This window comes from Furipterus horrens, unplaced genomic scaffold, assembly GCF_987537825.1.
Source record: "Furipterus horrens unplaced genomic scaffold, mFurHor1.1.pri manual_scaffold_2, whole genome shotgun sequence".
Lineage (NCBI taxonomy): Eukaryota > Metazoa > Chordata > Mammalia > Chiroptera > Furipteridae > Furipterus > Furipterus horrens.
The window spans coordinates 74,814,953-74,840,890 of NW_028327172.1; the positions used below are offsets into that span (position 1 = coordinate 74,814,953).

At 34.5% G+C, this 25,938-nt stretch overlaps 1 protein-coding gene across 2 annotated transcripts in view; it reads right to left on the minus strand.

Annotated features, from left to right (window-relative positions):
• LOC150018845 (glutamate receptor 4) overlaps positions 1-25,938 on the minus strand; it is a 430,718-nt gene that overhangs the window by 43,598 nt on the left and 361,182 nt on the right. The window contains exons 8-13 of one of the 2 annotated variants that reach the window (XM_090265888.1): positions 24,883-25,050; positions 22,889-22,993; positions 17,821-17,931; positions 9,774-9,980; positions 2,550-2,920; positions 386-584 (exon numbers count right to left, since the gene is read on the minus strand). In XM_090265888.1, the coding sequence (XP_090122014.1) occupies positions 386-584; positions 2,550-2,920; positions 9,774-9,980; positions 17,821-17,931; positions 22,889-22,993; positions 24,883-25,050 (1,161 nt within the window). Of the gene's footprint in view, positions 1-385; positions 585-2,549; positions 2,921-9,773; positions 9,981-16,150; positions 16,551-17,820; positions 17,932-22,888; positions 22,994-24,882; positions 25,051-25,938 lie in introns of those variants that run through there. The other variant, XM_090265887.1, reaches the window with a different exon arrangement.

Genomic DNA, 25,938 nt, shown 5'->3' on the forward strand with positions numbered 1-25,938 from the left:
TGGATAGATTATATAATACAGTTGTTTTTATTTATGTATTTATTGTTTTTCTATTACAGTTGTCCCACTTTTTCCCCCATTGTCCCCCCTCAGTCCACCCCTTCTCCCACAGTCAATCCCCACCCTGTTGTCCAATAAAGTTATTTTAATTACCTTTTTGTTGTTACTCTTCCTAAGGGAGGGTCCTTCTTGCAATGTGAATAAATCAGAGTTTTTGAAAATTAAAGTGATCATAAAATCCATGTAGATATATTAGTATTAAACATAGCAATTACCACTGTGTTTGCAAAACCTACAATGAGTAGATCCCCTAATATAATTGTGGCAAAATTGCCTGAATTTCACAATTATGAACATTTCATTGTTAGCTTTTTCCTTAACTTACTCTGAAGAATTCTTTTGTTGACCCTGAATCCAATGTTCCATAGGCAATTTCTGTTTGTTTGGCCAGGTCTTCTGCACTTTCTATGGGGGAGACCATTCGCTCCACGGTCAGGAAAGCAGCAAGGTTAGCAGTATAAGATGAGATAATGATGAGCGTAAAGAACCACCAAACACCTCCAACAATTCGACCTGAGAGGGATCTAAACATGGATAAGATAATGCACATTTTCCTCTCTCTAACCAACATAGAGAAAGAAAAAAATACCATCATTTTACCACATACACTTAAAAATAGCAATTACAATGTTATTTTATTTTTGATACTCTAATCAAGAATGATTCTGGTATTTCTGTGTATGTTGATGTTGTTTATGCTATATTTAATGTATTAATGCCACTGAAAATATAAAAACCTTTTACTTTTTATTCCTTAATTGGCAGAAATGTGGAACTCAATGCCTTTCCTTTAGGTACAGAAGAGGAATACTTACTTAAATTCATTGATACCCTTCCCTCTTAACATTTTAGCATCTCTGATATTAGAATAAAGCCTATAGTTGAGGTGAAACACAGTATCATGGCTTAACTGGAAGCACTGCTTTTCTCTTGGTGGTACATAAAATAGCAATACATCTTAAGAGTGGGTGAGGTCCTATATTTGATACAATTTGGTAGATGCCTTTCTGTTTTTATCTTAACTCAGAGTCCTGCCAGGATAGGTGGGACATATGTCAAGGTGGGGCCGGACCAGAAGAGGATCTAGGGTTGTTCTTAATGTTATTGGAGTTGAGGATTTGTTGATAACCCGTTTCTTATGGAGGTGAAGGATGAGTTATGTCCTAAAGAATCTTCACATACTGCTATAAAAATGTTCTGTTGTTGCCAACATGAGACCAAAGTGTGCACCTTGTCAATGTGTAGCAACGACATTAAAACTGATGCTAAATCTCAAAAAACAAGTTTTCTTTCGACCCTTTCTCTGGCTATAAGGAATGTGTGGGTAAGTGTGAGTGCAGAGAAAAAGTGAGAATGGAATGAATAAAAAACTCAGGCTATAGTCATCATTGCTCTCACTCATAGGACCATCCAAACTTTTTAAATTCTTGTGACAAATTGTATTTAAACATTTCTTTAAATGTAAGGACAACTTTCCTGTTTTCCATGGTATTTCTAGCTTTAAAATTCTCTCTTCTTAACCATTATCAGGTAAGCAGCACCTTGGTTTTAACTTAGTATTTCCTTAGTTCTGGCTTGAAAAACCATTACTCAATTTGCTTTGATTTCTTTTCAATTCATTAATTGAGAGTTATTGATTTATTTCTATGTTGGAATTTAAGCACATTTACAGTTTTCCTTGGTTTTAAGGAACACAAACTCTACTGTGGCTAAATTGTCTCTTTATGAGAATGCATACATTAAAAAAAAACAAAACATATTTACAATACTAATAAAAGTCACTATTTAGATTTAATTCTCAGTTCTCCTATCTTCAGCTACTTTGTCTACAGGCAAAATTGGTATGTTTTTCTGCAATAGGAGAATTGGCTGCATTTTTGGCCAAAAGTGTCTCAGTGGCATCCAAAGAAATCAAGCTATGACTCCCTAGGTAGTGAAAATCATGTCTGTAAAGCTAATAAAGTATTTACATTGCTGACTCATTGCCTACTGCTCAGCTTATGTACTCTTATGCAGAACAACATCTATCTGGCAAATACTATGCTAACTCAGCTTTTAAATCATGCCATGGCAGAAATCTCTCAAGTTACATGGAATATTAATAAAATTCAAATTTAATTTTTAAAAATTTAGAGCAGCAACAATAACAAAAACATTTGATTTTGAAAAGCTGATACAATGAAAATGAATCCTGTTTTGACAATTTAGATTTTAGTTTACATCTGTCAAACCATGAAGAAAATGTTACTAATTTTTGAGAGTTCTGATGAGTTGCATATGTTAATTTTCCATTGGGATGTATCTGTATTTTATGCTAAGTTGGAAAATTTGCCTATGAATATACTTAGATTAATTTGAGAATTGCAGGTTTTTTCTCTGTTTCAAGTAATGCTCTTCCTTTGGGGCAGTGCTGGGGGGCACACATAGAGAGATGTTCTACACAACACTTAGAATTACTGGGGAACTGGTGAAGAACTGTTGAAACTAACCTGGGTGAAATGTCACATCCTTGCTGCATAAAAGCACCCAGGGAAAACCAGAGGCTGTTAAAGATGCCAAACTCATTGGGAGGTTGGTCGCTGGGTCCTTCTTTTCCATCCTCTGGCTCTTCTGTGTGCCACTCATATGGACTAAACCTACTAACTAGGAACAAGACCACGCTGACACCAATGTAGGCAAAGACTATGCACATCCAAATCTCATAGGCCAGAGGATCCAAGAAGGAAAACACTCCTGGTTTAGATTTCTGAGGCTTTTTGATCATGATAGATATGCCCAAACTCATGAAGGGCTTAGAGAAGTCAATGACCTCCTCTCGGACCAAAGTGATTGTCAGAGGGGCAATAGCAATCTCTGCTTTCTATAAGAGAAAAGACACATGAAAACATATAGGTTAATGAATTTCATGAAGCAATTAGCACTGGATCCATCCACTCAAAGGTAACCAGTTACATATCAATTCTACAATTTCCTTTGCAAATGTCAACAATGATAAGGCCAGTGATAAATACAATTGACTTCCTTTTGTAAGATAACATATCACTTAAATTGCACAAATTATTTTTATTGGCCCTAGTAATTAGATAAAAGAAAGAGAAATGGAGAAATAGTAGACATAAGCAAAATAACTTCAACTTAAATGACTGTATTAGTTTTTAAGGATTTAGGACAGCAAGAGGAAGAGACTTAATAGCCTTTCCATATGGTTGAACTTCTGAATTTCTTGGCCAGGAATGTCATGCTGCAGTCTTTTCTGTTTTACTTGAAATGTTGCCACTGATTCAATACTTGGCCATCCCTTAATTTTATGCATCGCAAATTTCAAACAGTATTTTCTTTTTTATTCCTTCCCAATTATAAGAAAAATTATCATAAAGTCTGTTTTGTAAGCTAGAAGAAATCCTTGGTCTGATAACATTTTCCAATTAAGTGCACACACAAAAATCTGGAAATTGGTATTTGTTTCTTCCCATTCACATACTTTGATTTTTCATGTTTAGTTTCTAAAAACGGTATTGGAAAACAGTGGATTCAGTTTTCAGTATTATAATCATAAGACACCAGCTTCCATTTTTGTTTTGTAATTTTAGCTATTTTTCTGGGCCTGTATCCATATCTCTAATAGGAGAACACTTTCTTCTTTTACCTCATTGGATTATTGTGATTGTCTATTAAAAATCCTTAATAAAATAACAACGTGGATTGAGCGTCAGCCTGCGAACCAAGTGTCGCTGGTTTGATTCCCAGTCAGGGCACATAACTAGGTTGCATGTCAGGTCCCCAGTAGGGGGCGCGAGTGAGAGGCAACCACACAGTGGTGTTTCTCTCCCTCTCTTTCTCCTTTCCCCTCTCTCTAAAAATAAATAAGTAAATAAACAAACAAATAAATTATAAAAAAGTAACGAGCACTTATTGAGGGAGTATGTGTCTGACACTAATCTAAATATTTTAAATGGCTTCCAATTTAACCTCATAACAATCTTATCTTTATCATTGTTTTATAGATGCTGAAACTGAGACTCAGGTGAGCTTTATACAGCATGGTTGCTCTGTGATATGACCTTGTGCTTCTTTCCTTAAATCATGCCATCTCTAAAATCAAATGAAATGAAGTGTGATGAAAAAACTTTAAGCTGTTACATGATCTAAAAAATAAAAAAAGAAGAAGGTTTGAAAGTATCTGGCATTAAAACAGAATCTGAAACATACCCAGATATCATGCTCTTACATAGAGGCTGCCTCTCACATTCCCTCCTGTATATCCTCAGGCCCCTGGTTCAGTGAGATGTCAGCAGTTTGATAGAAGGGCACCTGGAGTTTTAGTCTGGGGAATGTACTCGGGCCATTGGGCTGTCCACTGGGTGACTGAGAATTAACTGCATATGCCTTCACTGGAGTAAACTTAGTTCATATAATAAACACCCACAAATATAAAAACCAGAATCATTGTTGGGAGGTTATTAAATATTTTCCCAATGGTTATTTTATACAAGTGATATATGAACTAGCTATAGAAACATTAGTATATAAAAACAGAACCAGAAAATTAAGAACATATATCTCCATTCCCTTCACCTACTTTTTTTCTTTATATATGCCCTCCTAGACATTGTTTTTATAAGTACAATTTTTCTTATTTAAAAATTGGATAATGCAGAACATTATATTTTATATTTTTTCTCTTCTTGAAAAAATATGATGGATTAATTTTCATTTCAAAATACATATTAAAAATTAGTTTTAATGATTGCAAATGACTTATGTAAAAGTATCATAATTTACTCGACCAGTGTATTATTTGGGGGGATGTTTGTATTGTTTTCAGTTTTATACAGTTTATAACGCAAATTATGTGAACACCTTTGAAGACAAAACCTTGCATATCTTAAATTATTTAAGATAAATTTCTAGAAATAGGATTGGTAGTCTAAATGGTAACACTCTTTTTAATGTTCATAAGATGTTTGCCCAACTTTTCTCCAGAAAGGCTGTGCAAAATTTCTACTTTCATCAGCACCATGTGAACACACCTGCAGCTTTAAACCTTGGCCATCTCTGGTGTATCTTTATTCTCATTTATCTTCACCAGTGTGCTATATAGCAAATTAGATCACATTGTACCAATTTGAATTTGTTTTTATTAAACAAATAGCCACTTTTTCTTTTTTATGTGTTACCTGTCATAATCTGCCCTTACATCACATGTGGGGATATTCATTTTCTTACTTACTAATCTGTTAGTGCTTTTAAACCTTTTCAAAATATTCTTTTATTTTTCATGTATGTTACAATATTTTCCCTCTTCATTAATTGCTTTGTTTCCATAACTTAGGTCAGTGATTTTTTAACCTTTTTCATTTGATGGCACACGTAAACTAATTACTAAAATTCTGTGGAACCCCCAAAATATATTATTATATTTTTTGCAGATCTGACAAAAATAAATATAATTTTGATTCATTTGCACTGGATGGCTGTTTTTGTGATGGCTCTTGTCATTTTATTTTATTTTTGACAATCCAAGGGGCAAGAGGTCAGTGCCTCTTGCAGCACACCGGTGTGCTGCAGGACACCAGTAGAAAATTGCTTACTTATTTCATGGTATTTTATTGCAATGTATATGTTTAAAGTCATATAAAATTATCTTTTTGTGTTTTCAGCATTTGGTTTTGTGCTTAGAAAAACCTCATTTCATATGATCACCCTCAATCATATATATTTTATTTTTTGTTTTTTAAATCATATATATTTTTGTCTAGCACCCAAAGCTGTAATTTCTCTATAACTTATTTGGTATATTTCATGATGATGTGTTACAAAATTGTTAATTTTCCTAGTAATTGTTCAGCTATTCCAACAGGAGTAAGTGAATAATGCATCCTTTTATTGATTTGAAATGACCCTTTCCATAAACTACATTGATTTGTGTAATATCTATATTTTGAAAATTTTTATTTATATTATACAAGTTACCACTAATGAGGTTAAAAACCTTAAAAGGAAAGAAACATGGAGAGAAATAAAAGAGTCTCCAGAATAAGAAAACTACATGCAAAGCAAGATAAATATTGGATTGAGGTGGTGATAGTAATGTTCAATGAGGACACATTTGAAGTCTCAAATTTGAGTTTTGAAAGAGGTCAATGAACAGAGAAGATACATCTGGGCTTTCTCTACTAACATTGGCTGTGTTTGGTGTGCCTTGTTCCATTACCTCTCAGCAATTCCCAAAATTATGTGTAAAATATCTCCTGCAATAACATGGTAATATTTGATTTCTTGAGGATCTCAGGAGTGAGATTCATGAACCAGCATTTTAACACATACCACAGGTAATTCTGGTACTGGTAGGCTATAGAACATACTTTGCGACATATCCTCTTGGAGTGAAATACATATATCTGGCAGGGACCAGGAGAAGGTCCTGGAGCAGCGCACCACAGGTCATTGAATGGACTGGAGAAGGTGTGATAGGCAGAAAGGACCTGACTGTAAGGGAGTTTCTGGGCTTCTGAGTCACCACCTGGTGGCGTGCTGAGATCACAGGTGTTTCACAGATAACTATTCCTAACAATTACAGTAACAAAGTTCGCAAAAAATAAAGTAAAAAAAGATGAATTAAAAGTTAGTCATTTTGTTGTGTAACAGGCTTTGTTGGGTGGAAGAGAATAGATGGGATTTTATCTAGGGTCCTGGAAACTGGACATTTGTGTATGTGTTAGTAGTAAGACAGAAAAAGAAAGATGAGAAGCAAATACAGAATTTGCAGACACCAGAATGGAAAATACTAGATCTGCACATAGTCTAAGAGACGTGGAAAATGATTTCTTTTGGGAAAACAGTGGACAACTGAAGTGGCAGAGATGGAGATGTTTTAATCCTCTCAGACTGGCTGGTGAATGAATATAATGTGTATTAATGACAATTATGTTATATTCTTTGTCTCTCAGAAGTGCCAGACTTGAGGCTTTTGATTAATGTGACATGTGTACTACTGACAAATTTTGTTGTTAATTGTACTCTCTTCTTATCACTTGTTTTCATTATTTAAATAACATTCTCCTAATAAAATATGGTGGTCAGAACCCTTGCAAAGGGGTGAGCCTGGGCTGCCCAAATGGTAGGGATTCCAGAAGAGGTATATGTAACAAATGCCTTAGAAAGTAACTCAGCTTGGTTTTCCCATACATCGTTGTCGTCGGCAGCCGTCCGTCTCGAGAGACGATGGTGTAGCTTCTTAAGAGTCTATCTGCACCGCCGAGAATGGCTGTGCAGTCCGACTCGGGAGTGACACGGTATCTGTCTCCTCCAGTGTTGAATCGACATCTTGCGATGACGCTGGAGTGTCCTCTCCAGTGAAGCTGAAGCTACAGAGCCTGGGCAGGGTGATATGGAGGGTCTGCTGTTGCCCATGCAGCAGACCCCCCCTCTCTTCGCAGCTGAAGGGTCCAAGGGAAAGACGGAGTCAATACAGCTTGGCTTCAAGTGCGCCGCAGGAGTTGCCGGTGTTGACTACAACGTCAAACCGCCTTAGGGACTCCGGCTCCGGATTTTCTGTCAGGGTTTACTCCCTTAGCCTTTCCCCTGAAGAGGTATGCCGCAAGGCAGCGGAGGTTTTTTGGAGTCAGAGTTTTCCCATACATAACTAATTGACAATCTAATTTTTTAGATGAAATTCTTAATAATGTTTCTGAAGGAAATAAATTGTAATAGTTCTAACAACTTGGATAATTTTCACATTTAAAATTGGCTTATTGTAGCAAAAGTTTTAACTATTCCCAAGAAATACAAGCTTTAGGAACCCTTTTCCTTTGGAACTTAAAGCTCAATATCAAATTGATCACAAACACTTTGATTTTTTACAACTTCTTTTCCCCCCTTGTTTAAGGCACCTAACTAGTCAGCAGTTCTTTCAAATTGATATAAAACTAGCTGATTACTCCTTAATAGTCCCCTGGCTGGTTTGGCTCAGTGGATTGAGCGTCGGCCTGCGAGCTAAGTGTCGCTGGTTCGATCTTCCAGTCAGGGCACATCAGAGAAGGAAAACTCTGACTCCAAAAAACCTCCGCTGCCTTGCAGCATACCTCTTCAGGGGAAAGGCTAAGGGAGTAAACCCCGACAGAAAATCCGGAGCCAGAGTCCCTAAGGCGGTTTGACGTTGTAGTCAACACCGGCAACTCCTGCGGCGCACCTGAAGCCAAGCTGTATTGACTCCGTCTTTCCCTTGGACCCTTCAGCTGCGAAGAGAGGGGGGGTCTGCTGCATGGGCAACAGCAGACCCTCCATATTACCCTGCCCAGGTTCTGTAGCTTCAGCTTCACTGGAGAGGACACTCCAGCGTCATCGTAAGATGTCGATTCAACACGGGAGGAGACAGATACCGTGTCACTCCCGAGTCAGACTGCACAACCATTCTCGGCAGTGCAGATAGACTCTTAAGAAGCTACACCATCATCTCTCGAGACGGACGGCTGCCGCCGCCGCCGCCGACTCCTTAATATCAAAGTTTCCTCTTGCTGCTGAGATTATAGCTATTATACTGGACTGTGTGGAAAACATTCATTGCTCTGTGGTCTGAAAAGCAGGTTGCAGAATCAGGAAACTATTGAATAGCAGTCTGGTTTGGAAAGCAACCCTCTGTGTAAGATGTCATTTATGTTCTAAATCGTTCTACCTTTATTCTTTCCTGGGGAAGGATGACTTTCATATAATTCTTCATTTCAAAGGGGCCTTGTGAGTATTAATCAGACAAACTACACTTTGAAGGTGACATTTGTGAAATATGAATTGGCTTATAGAAAATTTCAAAATAAATTTCAAGTGTATGTGACTTTTATTTACTATTACTGGATGAATAAAACTTACTATTCTACGCTGGGTTCGTGGACTTTGGAAATATCACACCATCACTAACATTTGACAACTGCTGGTTTGATTTAGACTAGGCTTTGCAGTGGTAGCTGAAGAGACCCATCTTGTTCTGATTCAGGCAGGAACGTCTACATTGAATTTGCCCTTGGCCATGAATGTGTACACTCAATATCTAGTGAACATAAAAGTTAGGGTATGACATACTTTCATGTGAGGCCCACTATGGAATAAATTCTAGCTTTTGTGTTTTGCTAGGTATGAAAAAATGATGGCATTGCATAAAGCTTAAATTTACTGTGTTCAGCACAATTGTAAGAATCTCACATTATTGATGAATATTTTATAGGTGTTAATGTAATTTAGTAACCACTTCACCAATTACTTAAAAGACATTTACCACTAATTCCAACCAACAGGGATGTAAATAAAGAGCTAAAATAAGGTATAACTTTATGATATTGAAGAAAATCTGTTCCTACAATTATCAAGTAGCAAATTAGTAATGAATTTGTTTTGTAGTCCTCAAAAACAACATATCTATGGGATAGAAGAATCAGACTTAAAAGAATAATTATCACAAGTACTGAAGTTAGTGTTTTTTAATAGGACATGATATTCTAAATTTTTATATTTCTTTTCTGATTTTGAAGTTATCAAGTGTTAGTTTCTCTCATTGTATTTAATTGCATTATTAATAAACTAAACAGTTGAACATATATGTCTCTGAATGAAACTGCAAATTAAAAAAAACAGTAATAGATGTTTAAAAATTGATATGTGTCCAAGTTTAAAAAAGTTTCAGGTTTATGTAAGTAAATTCTTCAATAAATTGATTTGCTTACCCCATAAACAAGTTCTCCTACCATCCCATTCCAGATTTTTGTGTCTGCATCCCTTGCTCCATATTTTCCATCAGGGACAATGGCAATTTTATACTTGATACCAATATGTTTTGCAATTTCAGATGCCAAATCTACACAGTATCCTTCATACTTGTCATTTCCTTCAAACATTTCATGATTTTTCTTGTACATAACATATGGGGATTCCTATAATGAGAGAAGTAGAACTGTAAAGGAGAGATTATGAGACATTCAAAAATATGTAACTTTCCAGTTTCAGAATTTGACAAAAATACTCTATTTAGTATTGTATACACATTGATTTTGTGTGGCTAGAAATCAGTAGTAAAATTGATGAATATATAGATAAATATACTTAGAAGTACATTAAATTGCTTTACACTAGATACTAAATGTGAAGTATTTAAAATAATTTTCTTTGAGTAATTATTACATACCTAGCACTGTAACTGTGATAGAAAAAATATCCATTAATAATCATCTAGAGGAGCATAGTTATCGCCTTTAGCAATAAAATCATTAGTCCCAAATTATCATGTGAAGTTAAAGACTAATTAGTAGTCAACTTCATGTAATAAAATGCTAATTTAAGGCCACCTCTCTCCATATTCTGCATCATGTTTACCCACAATCAACAGTGAGCTCCTTTGGGAAAAGAGCGAGATCATTTTTCTTTGCTGTCTCGTACTTAGCAATAAGCCTTTCTCAGAGCAGGCACTAGCAAGTTCAAAGAAGAAATAATACATTAATAGTTTTAAAAACTGTATATATTCATTTGGATTAAATTGGCTTGCCTTAAGTTGTCCAATTGTCCAATATTTTAGATTTAATTAGGGTTTTGTTCCATGAATTTTTAGGTATAGAATATGTCTCCAGTGGAAGCCAGTAATTTCCCCCCAATTGTGACTATCATACACATTGAGTGATAGTCCCATTTAGTTTTTGAAGCCAGTAAACAAGAAAATAAGATTAAGGATTATTGTCAAAATCCATATCAAATGAAAGTTTACTGGTGGCTAATAATAACTGGAAATTTTTTGTTAAAACACACACAAACATATACACTCACACCCTTAATCCAAGCTATTTGAAGGTTGTGAACTAAAAGGCATAGCAAAAACACATTTGATTTTATAAATGAAACCTGAAGCCACCAACTATGCAACTTATAGAGAACTCCTTGTCACACCCCAGAAATTTTAATTATTTGCAGACAAGAAATGACCACTTTTGGCCATAATGTCATTGAAATCATGTATTTAGATTTTATAAAATTGTATGATAACATTTATTTAGTAATTTTGATGTGAATCTTTTCTTTTATCCCAGCAAATTTATAATTGTGAAAGTTTAAATTTCTTTTGGAATTCTGAATTAGAAGGTAATTCACTGTGCATAATGTTGCAGTCTATACTAATTGTTTTTTGAAGAACTTTGTGAATGTGGAAACTACTTAACAAATTTAATAAGAATGTAAAACACATGATTTATAATATTCTCATAAAGATGCCCTAAAGAACTTATTGTGGGCAATTGTCCAGAATGGGTTCTTGTACTATTTTCTTAAATTCTGCCCTAGGTTGACATGACTAAGTGACCCAGAAGTCTCTTACTTGTCCTTTACATTGAATTTGATGAATATTTTAACACTGGAAAGTTTATTTATCTATAGAATTAAGGCAACTAATTGCCTTTCCTTTAGATAGATAAAAATTATTAGTTATGAAAAACATTCTCTAAATATAATGGTTTAAAGACCGTTTATCCATCTATAAAATTAAGGCAACTAATTATCCCTTCTTTAGATAGATGAAAATCATTAGTTTACAGATAACAATCTCTAAATCTAAAGTTTTATAAATTATAAATGTGGTTATGAAAATTGGTGAGTTGCTGCAAAGCACTGTTAATTTCTAAGATATGCTGTAAAATATTAATAATCAAAGTGAGCTAATCTTTTAATTGTTCTTTTTTCTTGTAATATCTAATTAAAATATGAAAGAATATGCAGAAAAAAGCAAGAATCACACATTTGTAAAATGCTTAAGATTTTAATTGAAATTCCTATATAACTATCACCTATAACTATTTGTATACCAAATCTAATAGTTTTTCAAATGAAGTATAGCTAAGGCTCACATTTGGTAAGTACTAAGGCTGAAGATCTATTCTAAAGTGTCTGGAAATATTTGAACACTTATTTATTTTAGCCACCAAATATACATATTTATATATTTACATGCAGAAATTTCTCTAGCTAGTATTATCATCTAATTTGCTAAATTCCCTCTACATTATTTTGTGAATTGTTGCTTCATTAAAAGCTGTACCTTTACTATTTACTCCAACATTTATTAAGCACCTACTGTGTGCCAGGTTGTTTGAGTTTGTTGAGAATTAACGGTACAAAAATAAATAAAACATGCCCTTTGTCCTCTTGTGATTAATTAAGGTAAAATTATTTTTAATAAAAGTAAAGAAGTGAGAGTGGATTGGGAAATAATAAAAGAGTTGTGAAAAAAATAGCTTTTACCTATCTAGCGCCTACTCTGTGTCAGGTGCAACGCTAAGCTGTTTGATCATGCTCTTTCACTTGCTTTTCATGTCGGCATTTTGAGGTAGGGGTTTTCCATTTTGCAGACGGAAGTCAAGGCTCAAGGAGGTTAAGCAAATTGTTCAATTTCATAAAACTAGCAAGAGTGGGAGTTGAACCTATATTTTGAAATATTTGAAAATCTTTAAAACCATTATTTCACGTGTCAACATACGTGCAATTATTTGAGCATATGATTTAACAAGAAAAGAAGCAAAATTAAAGAAGTGAATTTCTGTTTTCTTTGGAGAATGAAATTCTCTATATGAAATCTTGAGCAAACAATGTAGATAAAACCTTTTTATATCTCCTCGTAGTGTCTGGTATATACAAAGCACTCAATAAATATAAAGATCTCCTTGTCTATCAGGACTTCCTAAAAATGAATATCATGGCAAAGTAATAATATTAGAACTTTTGATTCAGGTTTTCAAAAAGAAAGTAAACACTAACAAGTGCTAGGTAATCTCTTCTGAAACAGACATATGTATATGTATGCATAAATTAAAAAAATATTTAGTGTATTTAAAAAAAATTCCTTTTAACAGCAGGGGCCCATCATGTATTTGTTTTCCTGCCAAACACCATCAAAAGCTAGAAGAGTCTTCAAAATTTAGGTATGCTTTTTGCACAACCAGGGGTCTGCACAATGATTGAGATTCAGGTGAGTGGTGTACGCAGCACAAGAGTAATAAGAGGAACTTACACAGCCAGGTGGAAGAACAAAATGGGGGAAAGGCTAGGCTTTCCTTAAACAAAAGCTCTCGTGGTTGCTCAGTTCAACCCTTTGAATGAATCTCATTTTCCTTTTCCAAATGAGTAGCAAATCCTCAACTCTCTCCCGATCTAGTTCTAGTTCTAGTTCCTCTTGCTCTAGTTCCAATCTGACAATTTGTCCACAAGTAGCCCTTCAAATACCGCATACTTGGGGAAATTTAATACAAAGTTTTGGGGATAGTAAGGGTGAAGAAAATATAAAATCTTTTCATTATAATAAAAAGTGAGTTCTAGCTAATAATTGTGGAGATTTAGGAAGCATCTTTGATAAGCAGCCTTATAGAGTCTCAGGGGTTCAATTGTGAATAAAAACAGAATGATCAGAGTAGTAGAATATAACCTCTTACTCTTAAGACTATAACCTGCCATCTTTATTACCAACTACTGTGACCTGCGAGATAATAATGCCTTAGAAGTTATTTTAAATGACTTACTTCTTAGTAATTATGAGTTTATTACTACAATTTCCATAATGGATGGTAGTCTATATTTGCTCTGCTATTTCAGAAAAAACCTATCTGATTGAAGGTCTTATATTAGGACTTGCTTAAGAAACTGTTTGTGTAGATGAATCAAGATGAATTTCAATCGATGAAGTATCATTTTCCTACTGAGAAAATGTTTTCTGGATTATTTGCACTTAGTAAAAATGAAACTATTGAAATAGATACTTATTAGAAAAGCTTTAAATTTTCTAAACATCACAAATATAATCACTAGAATTATAATTGATAACAGTTAATAAAATAAGTAGTATCAATGAGGTTATTTGCTATGTGGATATTTGCTTTTCTACAAAGAATCTTAGTAGATGTAGAAAATTTATCCCATGAGTAGCATTTTAAAAGTGGAAATTAAAAGGTTATTAAATTCAGAGAAAATGAATACATTTAATGGCTGCACCATTTTAACCTTATTTAAAATAACATTTAAAAACTCATTGAGTTATAATCCCTTCAGAGTCTGGTGTATGTATCGGAGATATTAATATTTGGTACAGAAAAGAAAATAAATATATCTGTATTTTCTGTATATACAGGGTAGGCAAAAATAAGTTTACAGTTGTTCATATGGAAAATGATACAATAATTAATAATAATACAAGAATATAAACTCTGTTTTGCATACTCATAATTATAAACCTACTTTGGCCCAATACTTATAGATATGTATATGTATTGCTATGTATGCATGTGTAGATTGTATTATGTACACATGTATCTATGTATAGTGCATCTACAAAATTCTACAGAGAGAAGATAAAGTATCAAACATCTCCTAAAGTATGAAAAGTACCTCTAAAAGGATCAAGTGTGATAAGTAAAAGAGGTTTTAGATTTGTAAAATAATTCTGATGCTGTAGCAAGTACATTTGGATTTGTGGAAAATTGTCCTAAAAGATTGTTATGTTTATAAGGTGATAAGAAAGACTTTCTTAATTGAATAATACATCATAAGCATCACTTAACTTCAGTAGTAAAGATTTGGGGAAAAATAGGTTTGGCTGAAATGTCATTGCATCATTTTTCCTTTTCCAGAGAGTTCAGCAGGCAAAGAAAGTAGTGAGGTAACAGGGGAAAACTCCCTCTCTTTCCCTCAAGTTCTGCTACGAACTGCCTTTTCCTCAATTGCTGCACTTGTCCAAACCAGAAGGCACATATTTGACTTCCTTAGGTAGTTTGCAGAAGTTACTATTTTGAATGTAAAAAGTTAAATCAGTATGGTAACATTCTCATAAGTTTTATAGATTTTATAAAATTTTTAGTTCCTAAGACTTAAGATTAAAAAAAAAAGAGCATCCAAATCTGAGATCTTTCAACATTATAGTTATGATTCTCATTTGATATTATCAACTTTACTTTTTTATTTAGATTTAGCTAAGTTAACTTCAGTATGACTATATTCAGGTAGAATAAATTAGACATTAAAATGAAGACCCCATTATACATATATTCACTGTTATAAAAATAAATTTTAAAAGTGCAAAACGCTAAGGCTACATTTTATTTAAGAATGATATGTGACATATCTATTATGTCTCTTCTCTTCTTTCTCTCACTAGAATATATTTTTTGAATGCAAGATTTTTGTCTTTTTTGTTCTCTTACATATTCCCAGACTTCTAAGTGTGCCTAGCACATAGCAGACGCTTAATAAATATTTATGAATGAATGAATAAATAAATTTATCAATCAGTTTTATTTAACAGTAGCATATATCATTACAGTGTAGCAACATATAAAAACATACACAAAGGCAAGACAAATGGGAGAACAGCAATGCCATATCAATTCAATCAAAATTAATGATTTCCAGTGCCACTACTCTCTCAGCCTTCTGTGTCTAGATATCTGTCTTGCATGTATTATACGTCTAACCAAATCCATCTGTATTGAGAATTTTCAATTGAATCTGGGGAATCATTACATGCAGATGCCTATATCTCATTCATCTACAAGGAACCATATTTTTTTCCAAAATGAATGAGATGGTAGAGATGTCACAGATCCCAGGCTATCATTTTCAACAAAAGCAAATACAAGGAAAACTTTCAGGGAAAAGATCCAGGTATTAATTTTTTTGAATTACTGAACAACTACGCAGTTGAAAGGACCAGGGGTATTATGTATATGAAGATTACACTTTTATACAAAAGACAAATACTGGTGTTGCACTATCCTGATGGCAAAAATATTGATAATATCACTGCCAAACAATAGGTAACTTCACAGAATATTCTTTACGTATATAAGAAACAGTTGGATTTTTAAATCAATTTTCCTTACTTTTTGATAGCATGCTTCCAAAAAACTAGCCATACTTTCAAAATTAATTCAATATGTTTTTTTAAGAATTGTATCTCCAGCCCCTTTCTTAACAGGGATAGAAAGGAGATTCTCTACGTTATACCTATAATGCACATTAAAACACTTTATTTCACACAGAACAGGCAAAATTTTAAAAAAGTATTTAAAGAAAATGTATATTCAGAACACAAATACACAGATATTTACTTTGAGAAATCTACTTGGAATTAGGACTGATATAATTCCATTATTTACATACAATGACCTCATTTCAAGGTATGGGAACTGATATGTCAGAATTTCTAAGTGATTCTTTTTCGACATCTGTTTATTTTCTTGAGAAAGATGAGAATTAATTCTTCTTTTGTTCTTGTTTCTTAGAAAAGTCACAGAACTTAAAAAATAAATCTTTTTTTCTGATAGTCCAGAGTTGGTCATCCAGGAAGAATCTCATATGAAAAATTAGATTACATTTACTACACAGGAGAACAAGACTTGAGCCTTGTTAGGAATGGTCGAACAGCGTGGAACTCATTTCTTTCTTGATCAATTTCTTAAAATAGGATTCTTCATCAGAGGCTGAAAAGAGGAGGACTGTACTGAAGTATGACTTTCCATTATTTTGTCTTTTTTTTTAGGAAAAGAAATATATATATATATATATGTATTGCTTTTCAAGTCCCATGCAAATATTACACAATTAAGTTAGAAGGTATATACTTCACACTCTTCCACAAAAACTGTTGTTGGTTGGTTTCATTCTAAAATAACCTTCTGATCAAGGCTGACGAAGCAACACAGATAAAGCTAATTGCAACATGTAAAAACTTCTCTCTGGCATTTTCATGGTTTGACATCAAAGTCAAAATTTTGGAAATAACTCAACATTACTAAAACTAAAATTACATAAGCCAAAAACTAAATTACATAAAATACTTCCACTTTATTTAGAGTAAGGGCTCCATAAATAATTAAAAATATGTTCTACCTAACTTGACACTGAGCTGAGGATATATAACTTTAAATTAGAGAGAAAGGGTCACCGATTGTTGATCTCCTTTGACTAGCATTGACTCTAAAGGGCATGTTTGACTTTAGAACAGCAAAATATATAAGATTTTCTATTATTTAAAAGGTAATTTCAACAAAATATACTTGATAAAAGCCTTAGAATTTAAAATATTTTTCATTTTATGATGTGACTGAAGCAATCATATTTTTCTTAATTTCTAGACGTCTTACGAATCATCTTGTGTATTTGTCACCAGTCAATGGGAAAAATAATCGGTGCAAAGATAAGCTCAAATATAAAACCAAATTTATTTCTAAAGCATCCAGTATATAAAACATGTTTATTAAAATCTTCACATTCATATTTCCACTATTACCAACAGACAATGCAAATCATTACCCAATGATTAAACTACTTGGAAGTTAAAATTTTAAACACCCACAACTATCTTTACATTGATGTCTTAAAAATATGATAACGATAATAATAAGGTGTCTACTACCAGATACTTCATGCTATTGGTTGTTGATCTTTTCCATATTCATCCTTTTGTCCTTTGGAATCTTAGCATTTCAAACATTTCCAACTAGAGCATAACAGTTGCATTTTTTGACATCTGAGCATTTTCCCAAGAACAACAGTGCGGCAGAAGGTAATACAAATAAAAATACTGAAAGTACTCAAAGCTCAGGACAAATGTACTTAAAGTCTCAGAGACTTCTGTGGATCAGAATACCCATGTCCCCACTGCTGTCACCCTCCCCATTCACCACAGTTGGGGCATTAAAACTGCCTGTGGACAAAACGGAATAGCAGAAAGCATAGACCAAAACTTACCATAATTGTGGTTACAACTACTGTTCTGTTCTCAATAGCTGCTGTGTCATTGCCAAGAGTGGGTACATCTTGAATCAAGACTAATTTATCCATATCATTCCAGTAACCAACCTGTCAAATAGAGAAAATCCATGGAAACACATTTTAGAAAGTTTTCTCTGATTCTTATTGAAATAATGAGTGATATTAAGGGAAAAAAAAACAAATTTAAAAAGTAGATGAACAAAAGTGTTTGGAAGTTTTTTAAAAATTGATGATGAACCAGTTTTCTTGATGTTAGTGATAGTGCCTGGTTGTACATTTTGGCAACTTTACACTTTAGCGCTGTGGAGTAACCAAGACATTAGGAATGAGTGACTCCAACGGAATGTGGATACTTTATACAGTGCTTAGCTAATGGGGTCTTAAAGGAAAGTTAGGGGTCTCTGTATCATGCACAGGATTAGTAGTGACAGCTACCAGCTATTGACTGTTTGCTCTGTGACAGACCCTGCCCTCAGTGTTTTTAAAGATTTTATTTATTTATTTTTAGAGAAAGGAACAGGAGGGAGAAAGAGAGAGAGAGGGAAACATCAACGTGAGAGAGAAAAACATCAATCGATTGCTTTTTGTACACATCCCTACCAGGACTGACCCATAACCCAGACATGTGCCTTGACTGGGAATCAAACCTGAAACCTTTCACTTTGTGACACACCACACAACCAAAACTGAGCCACACTGGCCAGGCTGCACTCAAAGTTTTTAAAATATGAACCTTAAAGTTTATAAACAAAGCAAATGTAGAATTAGTGCAGCTGTTATCTATATTTTAGAGATGAGAAGCCATATTAGAATGTTAAATAAATTTTCACAATGTTATACTCTAGTGAGTCCAGACCTCAAAACTCAGGACTGTATGACACCAAATCCACATATACTTTGTGATTATGCTACACAGTCTCCCAAAATGAGTGCTTATTTAATACTTGCCAACATTTTTTTCTTGAATTTCTGGATGCAGTTTGTAAAACTCATGTGTCCAATAAAATGTATGTAATAGCTCACCGGTCTGTTCACTATTTGTTCTAACATGTTTTGGAAGTTCCTCTTGTTTCCTTCAAGTTTCTTAACTGGGTTAATATTTGTGCACATATTAAAATAAAGGAAGCATTAACATGTCAGAAAGAAACACTATATTATTCATAAATATTGTATATGCGTAACAATAATAGATGAGAAAAATAATTTTCATTAATATGGCTTGCTGTAATTTTTAGCGGGATTTGAAATTACGAGTGTGTATGAATTCAGCAATATTTTCAATTGTCCATATGAATTCATTTGTATCTTTTAAGTTAATTTAAAAGTCAAATTTAAAAACAAGTATGCCTTTGCAATCTACTGTATCTCAATCACTACATGTACTTAAAAAAAAAAAAACATGTCATTTGCTTCCTGTTAATTCTCTTTTCCATATGGCAGTTGAAAATGGGTTTTAGAATTCATCACTTCATTAAGATGCAGCTAGCCTCCAGATCTCAGCAGCCTATTCTCTAGGAAAGATACTTTTTCTTTGTTAACGAGTTTCCACAACAGAAAACCCAGATTACACCTTCTGGAGAGTCCTCACATGTTGACCAGACCTTGATATTTTGCATTTAAAAAAAACCTGTGGGTTCACAGCTATCTACCTTCAAAAGACAAACAGTTTAGAAGGGTTGACAAATTAAAGTAATAAGCAAAAATTTACCCAACTGTGTCTATTTGCCTTATATCTATTTACAACTGTGGTCTAAAAAAAAAGCCATGGTTTGTGATGTGAAACCAATTAATGGCAGGTCTCATGTGGGCCATGGACTAATTGGAAAGTAAGATTATCTGGAACAGGTAGTGACACAGGCTTCACCTCGTAAAGAACAGAATCTGAAGGTTTGGGTCTAGAACCTCACATGACATGGAGTTTCTCTCTTAAGTTCTCTATAAGATTTTATAATACACTAAGAACTTCCCCCAAGCCTGATCTCATTTATCCAGGTAGAAAACTAGGCATTTTCCCTAGAGACAGAAATTGAGTGAAAAAAACTTTTGTAATGCTAGAACAAAAGTACAGAAGGATTTTAATCACTAAACTGGAGTGTCAGAAAAAAATTTGTCTTCTTTGTACTTGCAAGGTGAATTGTGTGCAAATCTAATTGTAATATAATGTAGCAGTAAACATCTGTATATTTATGGTGGACTTTGCCTGCAAAGTAGAAGTGGGGTAGGGTTTGAGGAGCTATGAGAAACCCCTGTTCTACTTATAGTTGTTTTTTTTTTGAGAACTGATTTGATCAGACTTGCCTAAAAAATATGGCTTAATTCCAACCCTAAAGAGAACCGGACTGGACCCTGGGACTCATAATATTTCTTAGCAGTCAAGAGAGTGAGCTCTGGGGTGGGGTGAGCCTTGGTTTCTGCTGCAGCTACATCTCTTTCTGTTGAATATCCCTGGGGGGGGGGTTACTTAGTTTCTCTTAGCTTTCCTTTTCCTTTGTATGAAATTAGAAAAATACAGCTTACTTTCCAGTGCTTGTGAGGATTAATATAAAAATGCACAATAATTTTCCAGAACTGTGTCTAGGATATAACCTGCTTTATAAATATACTTTTTACAATTAAGAATTCTTGAAACCACACAAATCAGGTCCTGGTGTGTTCCCTCTGAGGGTCACCAGAATGACATAAGATCCCACCATACTTAAGAACTGGGACTTCAGAAAGAGCTTTGTGGCTTCTCTCAATCTGTGTTCCTGTTACGGAAGTCAGACAAACTGATGAGTTAACTCTGATCTATTTCCAAAGACAGCTCCCTTGCTAGCAAGTGTTCAATTTACCAGAATGATTGCTCACTTTTCAGATATATTGCTGAGTCTCACCAGCGTAGTGTTTATCATAGCAGCTCATTTGTAAGTTTAATATTCCTGACCGAATGCTCAAGTTGATCATTGCCACAGAAAACCAAAGGTAGATGAGTCCACCCAATTTTACACATCATATTTCTTCTAAGACTTTTAGACAGATGTCAGGTGAGTGTGAAGATGCTTTGTTCCTCACTCTCCCAACTTACTCTTCAATTTTCACCTCAAAAAAAGCTTAATTTTTGTAACCATTGTGGTTCAATAGGCTGTGGAAAGATTCAGTATTATAAACAGTGTCCACTTGATATTACCACTAGTTATTGCCAGCTTCTGTTTTTCCATTATTATTTCTTTTATAGAAAGATAATTTTACTTTTTGTACTTACTGTTTGGTGAAATATGGAGTTTACTTTTGCATTTTAGAAACCTTCTTCTTATGGCTAATTTTGCAAGAGCTGGTTTGTGGCAGGAAGGTGTGCCTATTTTCACCTCTGCCCACCAGTTAGCCAATGTTTCTAGGGATCTGTGGAGTATTCTGTCTGCTCCACAGCTAGCAGAGTGGGTAAAGTCAGTGTTCACATGGAACCCCCTAAATTTCTTATCGGGATTACTCACATGTCTCAGTCCCCTGTGGTGGGCAGTGTCCTTAGAAAAGCCCGCCACACAGTTTGGCTTCCCAGTTGTCCTCCATCTCTTGCCGACCTGATCTGGATCAGGAAGGCTCCAGCCCACCTTATAGTAGCTATCAGCCTGAACTTAAGGAGATGCCACAAGAGGTGGAGAAGCTGGAGATGGTCTTCACAGCAGCTCCAAATCTCCCTCACAAATATGCAGAAGTGCACACTATAAAAGACTGGAGCAAAACACAGCTCAGAAAGCCTTTACTATTCCCATTTATGACTTAATTGTCCTTCTGAAATGTGTCTTCAGCTTCTTGCCTCTTCCATTTCTACCTATTCAAACTAACTTTATGGCTAACGTTAAATCCTACCTCTTCCATGCAGCCTTTCTTGATTTGTTTTCCTCCAGCTGGAAGTCATCTCTTCCTCCCTGGAACTTCCACATGTCTTCTCTTTGGCTATCATATAGAACTTATTGCATTCTACCTTATTAGAAAAATAAACTCCTTTAGGGCAAGGTCTACCTAGGTGAGGTAAAGATATAGAAAGTTTCTGGAGTCAGACATATCTGAATTAAAAACTTTGTTTTCTCACTTACACGCCTTGGGCAAGTAACCAGGACCTATTGCACCAAAATTTTCTCATTGGAAAGGGAGATAATAGTACTAACATTATAGGGTTGTTAGGATTACACCAAGTCCTGTGCTTGGGGGACAGCAGGCTTTTCATAAATTGTAGCTATTATTATTAAAGTAAGAAAGTGTATTTGGGAAAGTTCCTTTTTTAAACAGCCAAGCGATGAAACAAATAAAATTTTTAGATAAATAATTTGAATATCTCTTTCCTTGAGCATCTTAGCTAATCCTAGAGAAAAAAAATGTTAAAAATTATGTGTGTTAATTGCACGTGAATAAAATGTATATAGCCAATTACTGTGGTGGGATCGTATAGCTTCATTATATGTTTTTTGGATGTTGTGAAGGTTGCTGATATGCCCAGTCACATTATAAGCCGAGTGGAGCTACCCTCCAAAATCCAAGGTCTGTCACAAACAGCTTCTTGAACAACCTCCCTAGCCCCTCAGTTGGAGTGTCTGAGACATTTCTCTCCCTCCTCAGCCTAACATGAATCCTAACAATCTTTTCTTCTATTTGCTCTCTCTTTTGCTCATTTGAATATGTTTACTTGCTTACTTCAAGAATATTCAGCCCACCCACTAGAAACAGTTTCCTTTGTTTTCTTTTACAAAATGGTTGCATGGAGGCAATGTGTATTCCTGTGGCATGAGCTTTGTTTTGTGGGATCCTTTTTGCTAAGCCTTTAAAAATATATATTGCTTCCATCTTGGGTAAAGGTGTAAAGAGTATATAAATTATATAGTGTGTTTCAGCTTTGGCATATGACTAAATATATAACACATGACACAAAAATTTATCTCAGCACAGATTATCAAGAAAGTACTATTTGTAGGCACACACTTTAAAAAATGTAGAATAACCAGTTACCTTTCATCTCTGAGACTTTAAAAATGTCAAATGCAAAGTAAGAACAAGTTTGAGTGTGGCTCACCTTTCTAGGCCCTGTGCTCTTTAACTCAAACACATCCATTGTGTAATTGACCCTACGTCCATAGTGGTCAAACTGAACATTCCCTGTCAGCCCTTGAATTCGAACCTATGAATGAAAACAAACAAACAAACAAGCATGTATTTATTTGCCATTTCATTTATGGAAATCTCAACTTCATCTGCTAGGCTTATGACTATATATGTATGGGTGTAGAACTATAAGCAGCTCATTAAAACTCCAAGGGGTATTTGAGCTACTGGGATAGAATCTGAAAAAGAAGTATCAAATGAATATATAAGCAATTCTACTATATACTTGGAACATAAATATGTTTCATTTGTTTTTTATATTATAAAGTTTCCATTGTAATTGACAGAATACTTCTCAGTATTGAAGTATTGTTTATAGGAATGGAAATGTGGTTTGTTTATAGTTAGTTTTGTCTCTAGATCCACATAATAAATGGCCCTGATAACCCCATCAAATTATATTTCTCCTTGTTAACATTAAAATGAAAATTTGAGAAGTTCAAAATATAAACATATCTTGACAATATTCACAGGAATTTTATTCCAAATTTTAATTTTATTCATTTTTACTTACTGTGTTCTGAATTCATGGCATTTAGGAACATTTAAAATGTAATACTAAAAATATAAACATATTAACTATTTGAAAAATAGTGTTAGTATAACCATAAAATAAAATAATAAATAAATTATTTAATCTGAGTTTGCAAGGGAATTCAAAGATCTACTGAGTTAGTCATTAGTAGTGTTTGCCAAATATTTCTGGTTCTTCCCCTTGTGATTAGTGAGCTCTATGTGAGTCTATTTGACAAATGAGTTGTAATCAAATGTGATGTGTGTCACTATGGGGGCAGTGTTTAATTGCCAGTTTGAAACCTCCCCACAACTTTATTTTTCTTTGTAACATTCAAGATGGTAGCTTCTTTGTCAGCGTGGATCCCTGAGTAATTATAATAAGCAGTGTCCCTGCTAATCCAGTGTGTGTGTGAGTGAGAAACACTCTTTTATGGTTGTAAACCACCAGAACTTGGGGTTATTTATTAGTACAGCATAACCTAGCTTATCCTGACTAAACATCTATGTAGGATATAAACACCAGTATTCTACTCAGTACTATTTTTTAGAAATGTCTCAAAAATGGTAATGGTTTAACATATTAAAATGGCAATTGTTTTATATATGAGATCTTTCTTGAAAATGTCCAGCCGTTGTTAATATAATAAGAGTGGTTTATGCAACATCGATGTAACCTGGCAGCCAAGGAGAGTGGGGTGGAATGTGCATGTGTGAACAATGATGACTTCACTGTATTAATCAGTAGGGGTGGTAGACAGTAGATGCTTTTGTGTGAGCATGTGCACTGTGTGGCTGTCACATTCAAAATGCCTGAGCAAGTAGAGCAATGAATCTGTATCAGATTTTGCATTAAGCTTGAACATTCCTCCCTGGAAACTATTTGGATGATCCAGAAGACCACAGCTATGGGCAACTGATGATTGTCAGCTTCATCATGACAATACACCTGCACATACATCACATCTCTTGCAGAGGTTTTTGGTAAAACATCAAATCACCCAGGTGACTCAGCCCCCTTACAATTCAGATTTGGGACCCTGCGACTTTTGGCTTTTCCCAAACTAAAATCACTTTTGAAAGGAAAGAGATTTCAGACCATTGATAAGATACAGGAAAATATAACAGGGCAGCTGATGGCGATTGGGAGAACTGTGTGAGGTCCCAAGATGCCTACTTTGAAGTGGACTGAGGTGTCATTGTCCTGTGTACAATGTTTCTTGTAGTTTGCATCTTGTTCAATAAATATCTCTATTTTCATATTACATGGCTGTATACATTATGGACAGACCTTATATTTATTTATTTTCAGATAAATCATTCTGTTTTTTTGAATACTTCACTTAAACAGAAGTATGAAATAAGTTGAATTTAAATAAAATTGTGAGTCACCTGTTTTAGTGTCCTTTCCATGTCAATTCCCTGGCCCCATGGAGCCGCAGGATTTGCCAGACAATCCCCAGCATTTCCTCTTCTTGAAATATCAATTTTCTGTCTTCTAAGACTTCGAAAAGTTTCGGCCATCACAAGAACTCCATCGTAAGTCAGAGCAGATGTGTACTAACAAAATTAAAGCAATTATAATTGTAAATGTTAAAATCTTATCAATCACCATGAATACTGTAATCTGGAGACTATGGGTTTATGATACAAAGCACCAGCCTGTCTCAAGCACAGTTTACTGATAATTAATTGCCTCTAGCTTCAGAAATATCTATTATCACTTGATTACAAAGACCATACACCAAATTATGATTGATTGAAGAAGGAGAAAACACATACTGAAAAGCAGAAATTCTAATGCACAGTTGTTCAACAGTTAGAAGAAGCCAGACCTTTAGGCAAGATATTTTTGTTATGACCAAATAGAAACACTGAAGTATCTAAAGTTAAGTGCCCTGTGGCCTGTTGCTGTGGTTGAGCCCCAGGAGGAAGGGGCGTCTCACACTTTTCTTCTTCCAAAATGCCTTGCAGAATTCCTTGAGATTTAATTTATGTTTATTGATGTGAAGTGTTTATCTTTATTCAGTTCCTCAGAAGGATTAGTGGGGATGTTTATTGTTATTCAGATATTGGATGCCAGAAAAAGCATCTACTTATTTAACAAATGTGTTTGTACCAGTCACTGTGCTAAATAGGAGTGAGTATTGTTATGTCCATGCAAGTTGAGTGTGCTCAGGGAGGTTAAGCCACTTCTCTAAGTTGCCATCATAACCTAGGATCAAAGTGAAGAAGTGTGGTATAGAATATCTGCCTTTTGATAATTTCCCAATGCTCCTTTTTTTTAGAAAAGACAGAGCCCTCATGAAAAGATTATGAAGGTTAGGAGAGGAAGTGAGGAAAACCAAAGAAAAATGAAACAAAACAAAATGAGGAATCTTTATAGAGTTTGATCAGAGAATTCCTAATCACATGGAAAATATGGCACTAGTTTTTTGAAACATGGCA